Below are 17,207 nucleotides of genomic sequence, written 5' to 3' on the forward strand. Positions count from 1 at the left end.
TGCCAGCTTTAAACCGGCTGCGAGAAAAATAAGGGCCACTCCAACCGATCGTACCCCTTGAAAGAATACACCGTCAAAATATGCACTCCCGGAGTTTAATCACTCCTTCCGAGTGCACATTGAGCCTACCTTGCAATACGACGTAACGTCATCCCCTTCAAGATCGCTACAGTAGATTATTGACCGTGCACTGGGAATCTCAGGGTACAGCGGTTTTATTCGCCATCGTCCCTCCAATTCCATCACTTTCCAAGTAGTAGCGTCACTTGGCGATGCTGAAAAGATCTGCCCGACTGACAAATTATACATCAACCAGTCGCAGTATATAACTGTGCAGGCCTATCTAGCCTCTGGACCCGGCTTGCAAAGATGTATCATTTATGACCTCGAACCTAATGCGCCTCTGAAGGAAGTGATGACGGATCTTCTCTCTGACACCCACTCAGTGCTTAATGTCCGCCGACTAGGCTACCGACGCACATTTCTTCTTCTGCTTGTGGGCCATTAGAACTTCCTACCTGATTCTTCTAAAATGGAAGAATCATTCGTCCGAAGCCTTTCCGTCCTGTACCAGTGTTCAGCTATCGATGCCTGCGACAAGATCATATCAATAAATTGTGCCCTGCATCCCAAGACACTCTGCCCAAACCACCAGCAGACGGCCTTCCCTACTTCAAGTGTCCGTTTTGTAAGACAAATGACCACGAAATTACTTATTGTAAATCCCCTCGAAAGAAACGTCGTCCTGTGGCTGCGCGTACTCAGGCTGGAGTCAAGATTTCCAACAGTTTTGCTGCTCTGTCGAAAGACACAGATGAGGATGGTACTGTAAGCCCGCCACCATTTTTGTCTTCACTTTCTCGTATCCGCCCTTCTTATGATTCTGTTTCGAAGCCAAGTTCCCGTACCCAACGGAAAGAAAAGATGAATTTCCTCCGATAAACTCCTCTATGCCTGATGAGATCTCTGCCATCGGTGACGCTAGGCCAAAGTTCGCCAACAAGTTGACCAGCTTTGCCGACGTCGCTCTCTCTTACTAAAACATCCGCATCGACCGCCTGGTGAGCCTGTTTGCCAAGTGCCTTCTTTATCTAATGTCCACAGTCGTTCAGACTCAAAATAAAAAAATGCGAGCAATCTGCAGCTACGTCTTCATTGTCATCCTTGATTGTCCTGTTGCAGCAACCGCCTCAGATGATTGCATATGTTCTGCAAGCGAATGGCCACTAACGCTACTTCCCCTGTCGTACAATGGAACTGTTGGGGTCTTACTAATATGCTCTCTGAATAAAAACTGCGTATTCAAGAAGGCGAACTTTCTGCCTGGGCTTTCCTTCTACAGGAGAACAATGCCTTCCTTCCTCTTTCTGGTTTTTGTGTATATCACTACCCATCCATAATGCAGGACCGCCGCAGTGGTCCCGCTCTTGGTAAAGCAGCTATATATGTCCATTGTTCGACACCACATTCTCCCGTCCACCTATTTCGTTCCTGCAACACCCTTCAAGAAGTAAATGCCATTATCACTAAACCGCAGCGCACTCCAGTTCTATCAGTGCCATTTTATGGTGGGCTTCAAACGTCCGTACTGAACTTTGGATGGCTCACACATCTGTGCACCTCTTACCCAAGTGTACCCATACTAGCTGGAGGAGAGTTTAATGGGCACACATAGTGTGGGGATACACTCATGAGTCTAAACGTGGACATCAAGTTTACGACACGGTTTTTTAGCGATAGCTACACTACGCTACCTCTTTGACCCTTCAGCGTAGCACCACTTGAACTCCGCGGCGCCGCCGTTGGTCACGCGGTTGGTCACGTGGGTTGATCACGTAGTGAGGCCTTTTATCACATGGTTCGTCACGTGGGTTGGTCACGTGGTGCGAAGCAGCTGCTACTGCCGCCGTCGCGGCGCGGAACAGCTGCAACAGCTGTGCGCATGCGCCGTGCCAAGTGGGACGAAGATGAAGAAGGAACGCCCAGCGAAACAGAGCGGCGAAAGACTGACTGCAGTTCGACTGAACGAGTTCCACTCGGCCAGATGTAGCTATCGCGTCACTCCAGGTTTAACCAGAGCTAAACCACAGCCATTTTTACACCGGTCGTTTACACTTCTCAACAATTGCTCTAATTATACCTGCCCGCATGTTCCTCCATAGACTCCATATCTTACGTGGTAGCTGGGTCCCGGCAATCCCCGCTGGTGTGGCGAAGGAGGCACCTGGGGCAGTGATCACTCTCCCATTGTAATTGACTTCGCCTTAAGTACATTAGGTAATATTCGCCGCAGCATTCATGCCATTTTTGGTACAGTCTCCGCATGCATAGCCACTTCGTCTCAATAACTGCCTCAGCCCCTTCTACATTCATGCTCGTGCTAACTCCGACCACAATTTCTGCTACTGTCAAAGATGATCAACCAAATCTGGACCTTCGCCTCCTTAATCTCTTGGCAAGGCGCAAGCAACTGGACGTAGGCTGTACATCACTCAGCACCCGTCAGATCAGAATGCACGAACGGAACTTCGTACAGTGAGCGCTAAAACCCGTAGGTATTCTAAACGCCTTCTGCTCAAGCGCTGGACAAAGTGGTGATCTCACCTCAGTAGTCCTGTGGGAAACCGCCACCTGTGGCATGTATTTCATTCCATGTAACGCAAGCCATCCGTCATAGACCAGGCCGAGAGTATTCGCCTTGCCCTTCGTCTTTCTACCAGAGGCGGGCAAATGCGCTCATTGTTACTTTTCCTCCCTCTCCCTCATTTTTGAATCTGTGGCCCTCCCTCACCCTCGCCCTCATTTTGGAAAGTTATCCGGCCCTCCCTCACCCTCATTTCAAAAAATCTGCTGGCCCTCCCTCGCCCTCACCCTAACATCGTCGGCCCTCTCTCTCTCCCTCACCCTCACTCTCAGTTTAAAATTCATTTTAAAATTAGAGTTATGTTTCTGAAACTTCTGGCGATATTACTGAGGAATAAACATACAAGACAAGCCTTTAAGACTCTATTGGACAAGAGGCTAGATGCTTATACTGTTGGGTGTGTGTGTGGGTACGTGTGTGTGAGCTGTTTTAGCTAATACGTGAGACAAAACCGAGAGAGTTACGAGTTGGGCCGTAAAATATCACTCTGGCTTTACTTCTGGCACGCACTGTACACATACATGTGCCCTGCACTTATAAAATTTAATTTATCTATATTTATTTTGCTTATACTGTAATTCCCACTGGGGATTTTAGCAGGGTGGGATACAGATAAGTAAACACACCATAATAACACAGGCAATCAACACAAGAACAAAGTATAATAACTTAGATTGAAAATTTTGGAAAATATGCATACACACCAGATTTTAAAACAGTACTGGAAAGACATAAGTTATATTTAGACGTGGTCATTGGTTAGGAGATTCTGTTCAATTACTGTTTGTAGAAAGAAAGAATACTTAAAACGGTTATTACGCGTGGTAAATGGCGTTACTGGGGGGCTATGTCCTTGCCTAGTGGCGTAAACAGACGAAAAAGAAATTGTTCTTGTAAGATCTGTCTTATAGTGGCCGTTAATAAATTTAAAGAGCAATTTTTGTCGTGACACACGGTTTGTTTGCGTTAATGGGGGCAAGTCCGCGTTAGTTAAGAGTTCTGTCACTGACGTACGTCCAAATATATTATAACTGAAGTGAGCTGCTTTTCGTTGCAGCTTGGTTTGGTTCGGTTTATTGAGGTTTAACGTCCCAAAGCAACTCAGGCTATAAGGGACGCCGTAATGAAGGGCTCGGGCAGCTGTGAAGGAAAGATGAAGTCGTTTTTAAAAACTGATGAGCTCAAAACCATCGAAGCCTGGTTTATTTGAAGCCAAATATCTAAAAGCACTCTCAAGAAAGGTCAGCAGACAAAGTGCCTTCTTTAGATTCTCCAAATGGAACACCCAGAAGGCTGCAAACAGCAGAATCCCCACAGAAGCGATGAGGTTTTCACTACAGGGTGATGGCCAATGAACAGGAAAACTGCGCCTTGATAGGTGAGGAGGCATGCTGTAAGTGCTTTTCCTGCAAAATTAAAAACGAAATATCACTGACATTTCTAACACTTGTAGAAGTGCAAAAAAATACTGCCGCATTTCAGTATAATGCACATTATGACTACACTATCCTAGGAATGAATTCATGAGGGGGTGGTTTTCCCTCCTCAAAGTGAGAAATTTTACATAGAAAAACCATGCTCAACCCAATTTTTTCAAGAATAATGTCAAAGAAATGCGAGGTTCAAACATGTCACTGACCAATTTTTAAAGATAATGGTAACCAGGCTACTGTACTTGGAGCTATCACAACTCTAGCTTCAACTTCATTGCTCACCACTATGTGCAGGAGACCTTGGTGACAAGTTTTGTATCGAAACTTTTTCATTCATGATTCGTTAGTATGGATGGATCACTTTGCGAGAATTTTGCTCGGAAACCAAAGTGTCCATATTAAAGAGGCGCAAGTGAACATATGATTTGTCCATTAGAGCCATGATCACATTTATTGGGCCACCACAACTATGCAAATGTTAAACAAAATGCTGCAATGGCCTCCCTGCCAAAGATTTGAAAACCATATTCTAGCTATAAGACAAGTGAGCTGCTCAATCTCATTTAATTGCAACCAGTGCAGCAACAGCCTAACTGTAATCGAACTAGAGGCTAAAGAAACAATGGTGAGCCACTGTTCATAAGGGAGCGTGATACAAAGTGCGTATTCGAAAGGTACAGCTGCACACGAAATCTACCACTCTTGCTTTATCCGTGACATTTGATACATATGGCGACTACAGGAATTTTTGCTGAGCGTCAAAGAAGCAAATGTTCTCTAGGGAATCACATTTTGAGCACCTATAACAGCCCGGGATGCAACAATCAGTACTCCCCATGATTCATATTTGCGTGTGTATAATGAAGACCTAAAAATACAAAACTGGTATGGTGCTGTTCAAAGTGTATATCGCCATTATACACAGCTTGTGAAGTAGAACTCCACAATGACTGGATGCCATCGAAGACTACAACACAAAAGACTCTTTTCCAACTGAAAATAAAAAATAGCTGCACCGTATCCAGACCTCATTACAATTTGTCAAAAAAATGAAAAACCACAGTCGCAAAAGCAAATAATGGTGATCACCTATCCATAATTTGGTGCAAGTCTAAAGAAACCACAACCGTCTCAAAATTGGATTATTGGTTAGTTGAAAAGAGTGGTAGTGAACACGCGTGAAAATGAGACAGTAGCTATGCAAATCCCAAAATAGCAGCGTGTCAGTACGCTGTATCTGGTTTAGTCATGAAATTACTCTATTTTCAGAACTGAGCATATTTACAGCAGTTACACTGGCTCCTTATTCCTACTATTGTCTTTTTTTAATTGCACAAGTAACTCTGAATTTTAAAGAAAATTCCTAGGGGGTCAGTAGCTCCTTACTGTCACTGTTTGCATTCCGCCTCTTTGCAAGATAACGAAACACCAGGGCTTTCAGCCAGCCCCATTCTAAAATAAATAATCACAAAACACAAGCTTTGCTAAGGCTCGTGACATCAATGACTAAATTTGAGTAAATTCTGTGCCTAAAAGGTAGTCATCCGATGCTTATATAAATACTGAGCTGCTATTTTCGTACAAAAATTTGAGTTCCTGCCTATGTCCACCAATAATTCGCACAAAATTACCTACAAGTGTTGCAGGGGGCATCATTCTTTGCCACTTCACTCTGAACTGTTTGGTACTGCTTGTAGATTAAACTGATACAACCTTGGAGTTCATAATTAGAACCTGTATAGAACAATGTCCAGTCAGGTTTGATACCAAACAAATCATTATGAATAAAATGCATGTCGTTCGAATTACTGACTCCTATAATGATAGGTGAGCAAGGCAATGAAGTATGTGATGCTTTGAAATTAAGCAGCTGTTATATTTTCACAAATAGTGACAGCACGTTTATACTGCACCCATCGAAGTTATGCCGCAACGAACCGCAGAACATAAGGCAACTGACAGCCGTTGCTTTCTCGCTTTCACTCGTGTTTCAGTGACAAAGAGATTGCGCCATTGACTGAAAGCAACAAATAATCAGATTGGAATTCTAAATGTGGCGGCCGAGTCTATGACGGCAGAATACAAGTATGCACTTCAGAAGCCTTCAGCACATTCATTTGCTGCGACGCGCACGATAAGCAAAATTATGTTTTTTGTGAGGAACCATGGCATTTTAGAAAAAGCGACGTGATTTTTTTTTATGTTAATAGCGATGCCGCATACATCGTTCTGCGAACATGCATGAAATTAAGAGTGGCCAAAAATGCTGCACATATCCAAACTTAAATGGCACAAATGCTTCGGAGGGCACTAAAATAACAATGCCGAAAACATACAGCCGCTTACAAGGTGTACTTCAGTGCAGACGCAAGCAGACTTGTACTACAGAGCGCTCGTGCGGTGCTTCGCGGAATGAAGGCGAACTTATAACGCAGGCAGTGGGATTGACTGACAATGCAGGTGCTCAAGCGCTGGCGCATAGTCATATAAAACAACCCATACACTGGCAGCGCGTCGTTAATAAAACTGCGCTAATGTTTTGCTGTAATCCGCAGCACAGTGCTTCAGCGCTCCACACAAGCCTGCTCACGTCTTTATCGTACAACGATATTTAAGACGCAAAATCACTTACCATGACGGCGAGACGGATGTGAGACGGCAAGGATTCAAGAATATCCTTCCGGGCAGCAGTGTCGAGGTAGAAATTTCTCTCCCGCTGGCCAAGGGTGCGGCAAAGCCAGCGCTTGTCTCAATTCGCTCACAACGGCGCCATACCGCCATTCGCAAACCAGAGCGAGGGTCAAGCTCAGCCGTCGTTTACGATATCCACTTCGGTGAACTCGGTTAAGCATCCATCTTTCCTTTCTCCGTCGCGCATCGAAAAGCAGCAGCGGCAAACACACAGTCGCCGCTCACGATATCCGTTCCAAGAGAGGCTCCAGACAACCCGCCGCGCTCAATTCTGCGACGCAATCCGAGAAGGCCCCGCTGGCGCTGCTAGGCCTAGAACCTACGCCGCTTCGGTCACAGCATCCGCACTCACGAGTCACGACTCTCTCGCTGTCTTCTGATCCTTTGCGCCGCCTGCTGTCGATTGCATCTCGACCGAAACCAAAACTTGCTGCTTCGTTCCGGAACTAAGCGAAACAGATAAAAGTACACAGTTCCACTGGCGCGTTGTTTTGAACAGCAGCAAGAATTCGACCTCGCTCCGTCTGAGTTGCCGTACGATGTTTTTTTCTACTTCCGAACGGCGACAACCACTCCGTTAGAGACGGCTGATGAACGATTGCGGGCCTCGTTAGCACACCGTCAGTTCTAACTGGTGTTGCTTCGGTGTTTATGATATCATGTGCACCGTTTTACCGGTGTTATCGTTTGCCGATGCGGTGTTTTAAACCGGACGAACACGAATAAACCTCCCATCTCGTGTCATTCGTGTTTAGTGTGTACGACCCCTCGATCTCCGTCCCCACGTCGCCGTTCACTATCGCCTATGCGCCGTCGCCCTACGTCGGCTGACGAGGGAAACTAAGTTCCGCAGTTCCAGAGGCAAGAACTGCGTGCTCTTCGAGCAGTTCAAGGCCTCATCGTTCTCCCACGAACATTCTAGTCGTGTCTGTCGATGGTCTGTCTGTGTACGCGCTTGTCGACACGGGTGCTGCTGTGTCAGTGATTGATGAGACTGCCATCGCTTACGGAAAGTGACAACGTCATTTTCTGGTTTGTCGCTTCGCACTGCAACCGAAGAGAGTTTCGCACCTTTGGCCTCATGCACAGCGCGGGTTGTCATTGCAGACGTTTTATACAGTGTCGAATTCTTGGTCCTGCCGTCTTGTTGTTACAACGTCATTGTCGGGTGGGACGCTTCCTTTCAAAAAATAACGCCGTGATCGAATGTGCCCGCGCTGAGGAATTTTCTGATTTGTGTGACGAACTGGCCGACAACATATATTTCGTGTGTCAGCAGAAGCTCACCGTCACAGAAGACGCCGACGTCGCTCCGGTGTCTTCAGCGCTTGCATCCCTCTCGAGTTCTGCCACGCCAGCCATTACCGTTTTATTTACGCCGTCTTCTTCGTCCACCGGAAATACCTGCCGCTGCCGTCTGCTGTTCTCGATGTTCACGGAGGTCTCACGAAGGTGCTTATCTACACTTCGTCTGTCTCCTTGCCCGCTTACCTTGCTACGTTTTGAGTATCTTGGTTCGATTCAACCTGCCCACCTTCTCTCTGACCTGGATGCCCCCGTGAGCTCCCGCAGTTCCTCTATCAACGCTCTTCATTCCGATTCGGCACCTGATCTATTGCCCGACGCTGCCTTCCAAGCCGCCATCGACGACGCTGTTCCTTCCGCCTACCGGACGCAGCTCGCAGCCCTTCTGCACACGTTTCGCTCCACTTTCGACGTCGCCCACACTCCTCTAGGCCGGAATTCCACCGTCGCTTATCGCATAGAAACCGGTTCTCACCCTCCTTTTCGACAGCGGCCATATCGTGTGTCGGCCGCAGAGCGCCGCGTGATTAGTGAGCAAGTTGAGGACATGCTACACCGTGGTGTCATCCGTCCGTCTCACAGCCCTTGGTCTTCGCCGGTGGTACTTGTAAAAAAGGAAGATGGTTCAATCCGATTTTGTGTCGACTACCGCCCGCTCAACAAAATTACCCATAAGGACAATTACCCTCTTCCCCCCATAGACGACGCTCTTGATTGCCTCCAAGGTGCTGAGTACTTTTCTTCCCTTTACCTACGTTCCGGCTACTGGCAAGTACCGATGGCTGCACCTGACAGAGAAAAGACAGCATTTGTTACACCCGACGGCCTCTACGAGTTCAACGTGATGCCGTTCGGTCTGCGGAACGCGCCCGCCACATTCGAAAGGATGATGGATAACATCTTGCGGAAGTTCAAGTGGCAGACCTGCCTCTGCTACTTGGACGACATTATTTTCTTTTCCGCCGATTTCACCACGCACCTCGCACGCTCACGGCAGGTTTTGAGTTGCCTGCCTGACGCCGGCCTGCAGCAGAATCTCAAGAAGTGCCACTTCGGAGCTCGTCTCCAAGAAATGCTTTCTTCCTGACCCGGCCAAGCTCCGTGTTGTGGCGCAATTTCCTACACCGGTTTCACTCAAGCAACTTCGAAGCTTCATAGGTTTGGGTTCCTATTTCCGGCGCTTCTTACGCGATTTCGCGTCGATAATTGCGCCGCTGACGAAGCTACTTGGCGGAAACAAGGACATGTCTGGCTGGTCGCCCGAGTGCGACGAAGCGTCCACTACCCGGCGCCATCTTTTGAATTCACCACCAATAATCCGACACTATGACCCAACAGCACCTACGGCGGTTCATACGGATGCGAGTGGCGTTGGCCTCGGAGCTATCTTGGCTCAGCGAAAAGATGGGTTTGAATAATGCGTAGTTGCATATTCGAGCCGCGTGCTCACGAAAGCTGAATACAACTATTCCGTCACGGAGAAGGAATGTTTAGCTATTGTATGGGAACTATCGAAATTCCGGCCCTATCTTTACGGTCGCCGGTTTGACGTCGTCACGGACCACCATGCGCTGTGCTGGTTATCGTCTATTAAAGATACATCCGGTCGCCTCGCTCGTTGGGCTCTTCGCCTTCAAGAGTTTGACATCCGCGTCATCTGCCGTTTTGGCCGTAAGCACACGGACGCCGATGCTTTGTCTCGGCCTCCCATTCGCAGCGACGCTGCCTGCTCCTCGGCGACAGATCCCATGCTTTTGTCTCTTACCATCGCTGATATGCCTGCGGAGCAGCAGAAAGACCCGTGGCTTGAGTCCCTCATAGACGTCGTGTCTTCATCACCAAACGTTGCGCCTTCTAGAACTTTACGGCGTCAAGCTCCGCACTTTGCCCTCCGGAAATGCCTTCTATACCGCCGCAGCTACATGCCTGACTGTCTCGGTGACTTCTCGCGATTTCCCGCCATTTACGATCTGAAATTTGCGCCTCTGACCCACAGTGTGCGCACACTGGTGCGCTAAAAACATTCAAAAGAATTTCTCAGCGTTGCTATTGGCGCGGCATCATGTACGCCTATGTTCGAAAATAAGTCAAATCTTGCATCGCCTGTCAGCGGCGGAAGACATCCGCTCCCCGCGTGACCGGCCCCTTGCAACAACTTCTTTGCCCGGCACGTCCTTTCGATCGCGTTGGCGTTGACCTTTACGACCCACTTCCGTGTACGGTCTCTGGGAAAGCAGGATTATCGTCGGCGTCGACCGCCTCACCCGGTATGCCGAAACAGCCGCCCTTCCTGCTGCAACTGCCCGCGAAGTTTCTATGTTCTTGCTCCATAATTTTGTTCTTCGCCACGGCGCACCGCTCGAGCTGCTAAGTGACAGAGGCCGCGTCTTCTTTTCCCACGTCATTGAAGCTCTGCTTACCGAATGTTCCATCGTACATCGGACCCCCACTGCCTACCATCCCCAAACTAACTGGCTGACGGAGCGCTTCGATCGTACTCTCGGAGACGTGCTCACGGTGTACGTCGCAGCAGATCAGACGAAATGGGACGCTGTCCTTCATTTCGTGACGTGCGCGTACAAGACCGCCACGCAGACGACCACCGGCTTTACCTCTTTCTTCCTGCTTTATGGGCGTGAGCCGTCGTTTACGATGGACACCATCTTACCAAATACTCCTGACACCTCCGAGTGGGCGCCACTCTCCGATGTCGCAAAGCATGCAGAGGAATGCCTCCAGTTGGCGCGCTCTTTTACCTCGGAACCACAAGGCTGCCAAAAGCATCGGCACAACGATAACAGGCAACACATTTTTCCGGTTGAATCCATAGTTTGCGTCTGGGTTCCAGACACACCACCGGAATTGTCGTCAAAATTCCGTACAGAATACCACGGCCATTATCGCGTCGTACAGCAAACATCGCCTGTAAACTACATCGTGGAGGCGCTCAACCCCTCTTCGGACTTGTGCCATCGCGGCCGAGAAACCGTCCACGTCAGCCGCCTGAAGACCTACCACGACCCGCTCCTCTTACCCTCGCCATAGGTCGCCAGGGTGGCTCCTGTTCTATCCCGGAGCAATTGTAGCCAACCATGACGGCCGCGCCTGATGCCGCCTAGGCAGATCACTGACGAAGCGCCGCCGCGCTGCACGAGACTGCTTCGGTTGGACTGGCCGGCTTCTGCGCTGCCTGCCGTTCTCCTCGGTGTTTTGTGTCGCCCGCCATGAACCCCTTCCCCGGTTCTATTGGTGCACAAACCCCATTTCACTAGACTAGGTATAATTTCTACGTGTTTTACTCTACTCTGTGATCATGCGACCGACTCGGGGCTGATAATGAAAATGTTGACTGCGGTACCATGGTTCCATTTAGACTGGTGGCCACCCGCACGGCCTGGCCCCTTGTTAGTGTACTACACAGAGTGTTTCACCGAATACTTAACGCAAGTAAGAAAATATTTTTGAGTTAGAAGAGCGCTTTATTCGTCGGCGTAGTACATCACGGAGATAGAGAAGGTGTGCTGCACCCGCGTTTCGTGTTCGCCTCGTGCACCTCCAGAGTGCAGAAACTACGTCTTCATCGGAATCTTCACCCTAATAAGTTTCGCTTTAAAACAGGAATTCATAACGGGCGGCACAGACAAAACCGTTAGCCCGGAGTACGGATCGGGCCACCACCCTCGTCCTCAAACAGTGAATTCTGCCCTCCCTCATCTCATCATGCCTTCCCTCCCTCGCCCTCACCTTATCATGTCTTCCTTCCCTCGCCTTCACCTCATCATGCCTTCCCTCCCTCGCCCTCACCTCATCATGCCTTCCCTCCCTCGCCCTCACCTCATCATGTCTTCCCTCCCTCGCCTCCAACTCACCATGTCTTTCCTCCTTCACCCTCGTCCTCACGTATTTTCATCCGTCCATCCTCCCTCACCCTCACCTCAGCGAGTGAAATCCTCATGAGGTGAGGGTGAGGACGCCCTCATGAGGGTTCGTCCTCGTGAGGATGCCCATCTATGCTTTCTACAGAGGAGTTCGCTTCGTAAGCAGCCCATCAGTTCTTTCTGAATTATGACTGCCCACCTGCACCTGTCCAAGTCAGTCCCAAACATGAGGCAGAAGTTAAGATCGCATGCCCGGTCACCATGGCTGAGTTGAAAGCTGCCATTGAAGACATGCGCCCTAACGCTGCATCTGGCCATGATGGTATACCTTATGCCGTATTCCGTAGTCTGGACGGTGAATCATTGACTTCACTTGTCACCCACAACTATTGGGGCAATACGTCCTATTTCTCTTACCCCAACTATTTGTAATCTTTCTGAAAAACTGCTTGGCACTCGACTCTCCTGCTGGCTCGAGCACCATCAGAAATATTCTTCTATCCAAATTGCTTTCCGACCAGGATACGGAGCTGAGGATGGTCTTGACCGCTTTGCCAACGACGTGCTACGTCGCTCACCTGACAGCCGTTTCATGTGCACAGTCCTAGCAACAGATATCACGAAGGCCAGCAACAACATTCTCCACGCAGGCATACTCAAATCTATGTCATCACTTGGCATGCCCTTCCAGCTTTGTCGAGCAATTCATGGTTTCTTTGAGAACTGGAATTTACTATTCGCGTTAATTCAGGACGCTTCATTTCTAATCGCGGAGCACCGCAGGGCTCAGTTCTAGCCCCAACTCTAACAGCACATTCATTCTTCTCATACGCAGTCTCTCCACCCTTCCTAATATTCAAGTTCTATCATATGCAGACGACATAACTCTCTGGTCCGCAAACCACTTAGCGCATCTGCAATAAGACTTCCTGCAAAATGCCTTCAATCTTCTACAAAAATTTCTTGCCAACATTGGCCTCTCCCTCAACCTCTGCAAATCCTGCTATATCCATGTTGGCAATAAAGCTGGGCGTCGTATTTTCAGGGCAACTCCGTTAGTGCTTACTATTGACAATGTATCACTTCCTGATGTGGAACATATCAATGTTTTGGGCCTGTACGTTAATGCTTCAGGAAAAAGCACGGCTTGGTTGCCAGCTGTGCGAAGAGTGCTATAAACACACTTGGCCTCATCTAAAGAAAAGCCAATCGCTCTAGAGGTGCCCGCTCAGATACAGCTCGCCGACTTGTTCGCACTGTCTTTCAACCTCGGCTTCTATACCAGGTTCAGTTCAATAACTTACGAGACGACAATGGCCCACACTTGAGGCACTCATCCACGAAGCCATGCGAGTCATTGCTGGCTTACCTCAAGCAACTCCCATTTTTCTGCTGCAGGAGTATGCGCAGCTCACCACATGCCAGATCTAATTAGCCAGCGACAAAGCGACAGAGCACAGAAAGCTTCCCTTCGTCCCATGTTCGAGCCTCAATCACGTTCATGGGACTACTTCACATTACATCAAACAAGCGAGCTTGCCATAAGTGAGAATTTTCCTTTCCGCTTTTTCCATCAGCTTTTTCTACGAAACATGATGGCGGTATTTTTTACACAGATGTCGCCATAGCTCCAAAGGGGGAATTAACTGCCTTTAGTATCCCAACACACCCTCCCCTCAACAGTCGCCATACTTACTGTAATCACACTTCATCATATATTGCATTGGAACTGCAAGCGATTTTAAATGCCATAGTAGCCTTACTAGCCGACCCTCCTTTAACCAGGTGCACCCATTTACGCAATCACAAGAAGCTCTGAAGCATCGAAAGCAAGGCGTTGTGCCTTTCGGGTTTCCCAGGCCATACATGCATGCTTCTTGTCAATCCTACCGTGTGCCTATACTCATCCACTCTGTTCAAGCCAGCGCAGATGTACGTAACATGGCAGCTGACGTGCTATATCTCGTTTAACAGACGTCTCACAAACTAGCTCTGCCTCTTTGCCGCCAGATCCATTTCCGACGCATTTATCATCTTCAGCCTCCCCAGGCAGCGTTCACGTGCTCTTATTCCCCCGTGTACCTACCGCCTTCCCCCGAACCTATCACGGGTGGAGGAGGTCTCTCTGAGGCGGCTGCGGGTCGGAGTGGCCCTTACGCCTGCAGTTCGCAACCAGTGGCGAAGTGAGAAGATTCCTGCGCCGGAGAAATGCCCTCGCTGTGAACCGCCCGCTTCCGACACTACTGTCCACCAGCTAATGTGAACATGCCCAGGAACTTCGCTGGTGCGCGCTCGTGCTCTTCAAGAGGTAGGCCTTTCTTCAAATAATGACTCGAATTTCCGCTTGTGGTTGACGAATATTATTTACGCCCGAAGTTTGTGTGAGTTTTTATACATAACCGGACTTCATGCTTTTTTGTAGCGTTTCATAACGTTCGTTACTGACATCACGTTTTATGCCGTGTGGCACCTTTAGCGCCACAAATCATAATAATAATAGTGATACAAAGAGGCGCTGATGACGAGAGCTTGTGTGTGTTCCAGAATGCCTTCCAGAATAAAAGAGGGCAGCTTCTGTAGCATTCATGCAGTGGGAGACGAACGAAAATGGTGACATGCATGTTGTTGAAATAACGCGCATTTGTGATGCTGCTGAAGACCAAGACGAGTGTAGACAAACTTTCTAATGTGAGGTAGGAAGGCGCATCGTTAGGAGGGCGTGCGCGCAATCCGTCAAAGCCGGTAGCAGGATTTATCGTCGCAGTTACTGGAGTTACTGCAACTCTTTGTGCTCTCTCGTATGCGAAGAATGCCGGTGATATAGCTGCCAACTGCAAAAAAAACTTACGGACGGGAATCTGCAAGACTAACTGGGATTATCTGTGATTAAGGCCCTTATTTCCAACGGAAACTAAAGCCGAGTCACTTGGAAGGTCATTGGCGCAGAGGCTCAGCAAACATTTGGCTCCGCGGCCAGGACAAAAACGGCGCAGCCACAGACAGCGCGAGCTCTCCAAGGATAAATTCACAAATGAAACCGTTGTAGTATTGGTTGCACTCCCTCGAAACGATGAAGATATTCCACCAACAACTGATAGGCGTGGCACCCATTTGTGACCAGAGCAGCAGCACTTGTTGCTGTGCCGCAGGATTATGGATTCCAGAACTATACGAACCAGCATGGCCAAGACGCGCTGTGCCCTGACTGGGACAAGCGATGAAGTTAACATGTGGCGAGAGAAACCAAAAATGCAAAAATCCGCTGGCGTGGAAGTTGCTATCTACGCCTGTGGCATTTTTACTGCCTTAACAGAAACAGGGGAAGATTGCTTCGCCACTTTTTCCCCTTTCGCCTCTATGCGAAAGAAAGCTTAGAACGGTTTTTCGTTGAGCTGGTTGGTATTCCATGGAGTGGGTTCAAACAGCGCACAAAGACGAGGACAGACAGTGAGGAAGAGGAACGCAGCGCAGACTTCAACTGTGCTTTACTGCAAAAAAAATGCAGACAGTTATAAGTACGTTCAGTGACATGTGGTGCCATAGAAGTGAAAAAATCATATAATACGTGCTTCTAAAACTTTTATTACCAACCGGAGGTTGAAAAACAACGGTGCAAAAAAACATTTCAATAAAGAAGGACCAAAAGACACAGCAGAGTCGATATGCGCATGGCCGTCCGATGTGAGAAGACATACGTCATATAAGAGCATATATGCTCCAGAACGGAGAAAAAATGACATTAATTGCATAGCAGGGCCGAGCTGTAAGACGCTTTTCGTTGTCAATAAATAGAGGAAGAAAGAAAGCTGAAAACCTATGAAATTATAAGACCATGTGATATTACACCTTACCCCCAACCCCTAGCCGAAAACACGAAAAGACTATCCAGTTACAACGGTCAAGCCAGCTTGCTTCAAGAGCTGGGATGACAACAAACGACGTGTCAGCACTTATAATAAATTTTTCATGCCTCAAATCACATAAAGACATCTTAAACATCACTGCCACTGTTCGAAGCGGTACAGCATGAGAGCAGACATTGAATTATTAATTTTTTAGCGGTGGTACGCTTATACACGCGGTGTTCCATGCTTTATAATGTGTTATATGCGTAGACACAAATAAGAAAACATGCTATTACAATTAGGTGTCTTTAGTCGTTGTGTTGATGTCGAAGTCTTTGCTTCAAACAAAAAACGTCGGCTGAATAGGCTTGAGACAAAGCGACCAACAGTAACGCGTCTGAACTCTAAGATGAGCCATAAAGAGGCTCGCTCAGATTGCGCACTGTACGTCGGTGGTGTAGGGGCGGTTAAGAATGTACGGTGAGTTGTCGCCCTAATCGGTTACAGGCAGCAATGCTAAAAAATAATTACTCGGTTCATGAGGTTTAACATTCCAAGTAACTCAGGCTGTCGGAACGCCAACAAAATAATTGTAAATTACATATTACGGTTAGAGCTTTCTTTTGACTCGAATAATGAAAAACATCACTGTACGGATTTGTTAGTTTAGAGTATAGCCATCAAGATTATTTCAGCCCCTTTAAGCTGCAAAGCTATTATTAGTTCTTGTCCTCTAATAACAAGTACAAATATATCAGGCGCTGAAACAAACTTTGCTTTCGCGCCTGCGCAAATTTTTTTCAAGATTGCTTTGATAACGACGCGTGTGATGTACAGTCATTGACTGAATATTATGGGCCACGCTTTTGAGTTGTAGCTGTTCTATGGCGTTGCATAGCTAAATAGAAATATTCGCTGCATTCATGTGCAACAGGAAAAGCAAGTATTGCTTGTATATTCATTTGAGATATATTACTTTCGCTAAGTAATGTATCAGGAGACTATGACCGCCGAAGCATGGCCCATTTTCTTCGGTCTGGTCTTGTACTAGGGCTCAAAATACACTAGAAAACACTTTCAATGGAACGGCACCTCACCTGCAACACTTGCAAAATTTGCCTCAGATCTTCAGCTGTGGTAACGTGTGCAACCGTCAGGATTCCGTAGTGGTAGATTCGCGCTTCCCAGAAAGCCTTGAAGACAGGAGCGGCCCTGCTAGTCAGGCTCAGCTGGTACAGAAGATCGGACAAGTCGCTGGAAAACAGCCAACAATATTTGATGTCATGCCTTGAACAGGCTTTATCCTCAGAAACATGCTCCTATTTTACTAATTTAGGAGGAGCGTGCCATTGAGCATCAATATTTTTTTTCTGCAATATTTCCACTGTAGACACGCCATCCAGGCCACAAG

At 47.9% G+C, this 17,207-nt stretch overlaps 1 protein-coding gene across 1 annotated transcript in view; it reads right to left on the reverse strand.

Moving 5' to 3' along the window:
- The window catches only part of LOC144098051 (uncharacterized), a 61,257-nt gene that overhangs the window by 26,525 nt on the left and 17,525 nt on the right, over window positions 1–17,207 (reverse strand). The window contains exon 4 of the mRNA XM_077630613.1: window positions 16,894–17,050. Coding sequence (XP_077486739.1) covers window positions 16,894–17,050 — 157 coding nt within the window. The remainder of the gene's footprint in view (window positions 1–16,893; window positions 17,051–17,207) is intronic.

Source organism: Amblyomma americanum, chromosome 7, assembly GCF_052857255.1.
Source record: "Amblyomma americanum isolate KBUSLIRL-KWMA chromosome 7, ASM5285725v1, whole genome shotgun sequence".
In the NCBI taxonomy this organism is placed as follows: Eukaryota; Metazoa; Arthropoda; class Arachnida; order Ixodida; family Ixodidae; genus Amblyomma; species Amblyomma americanum.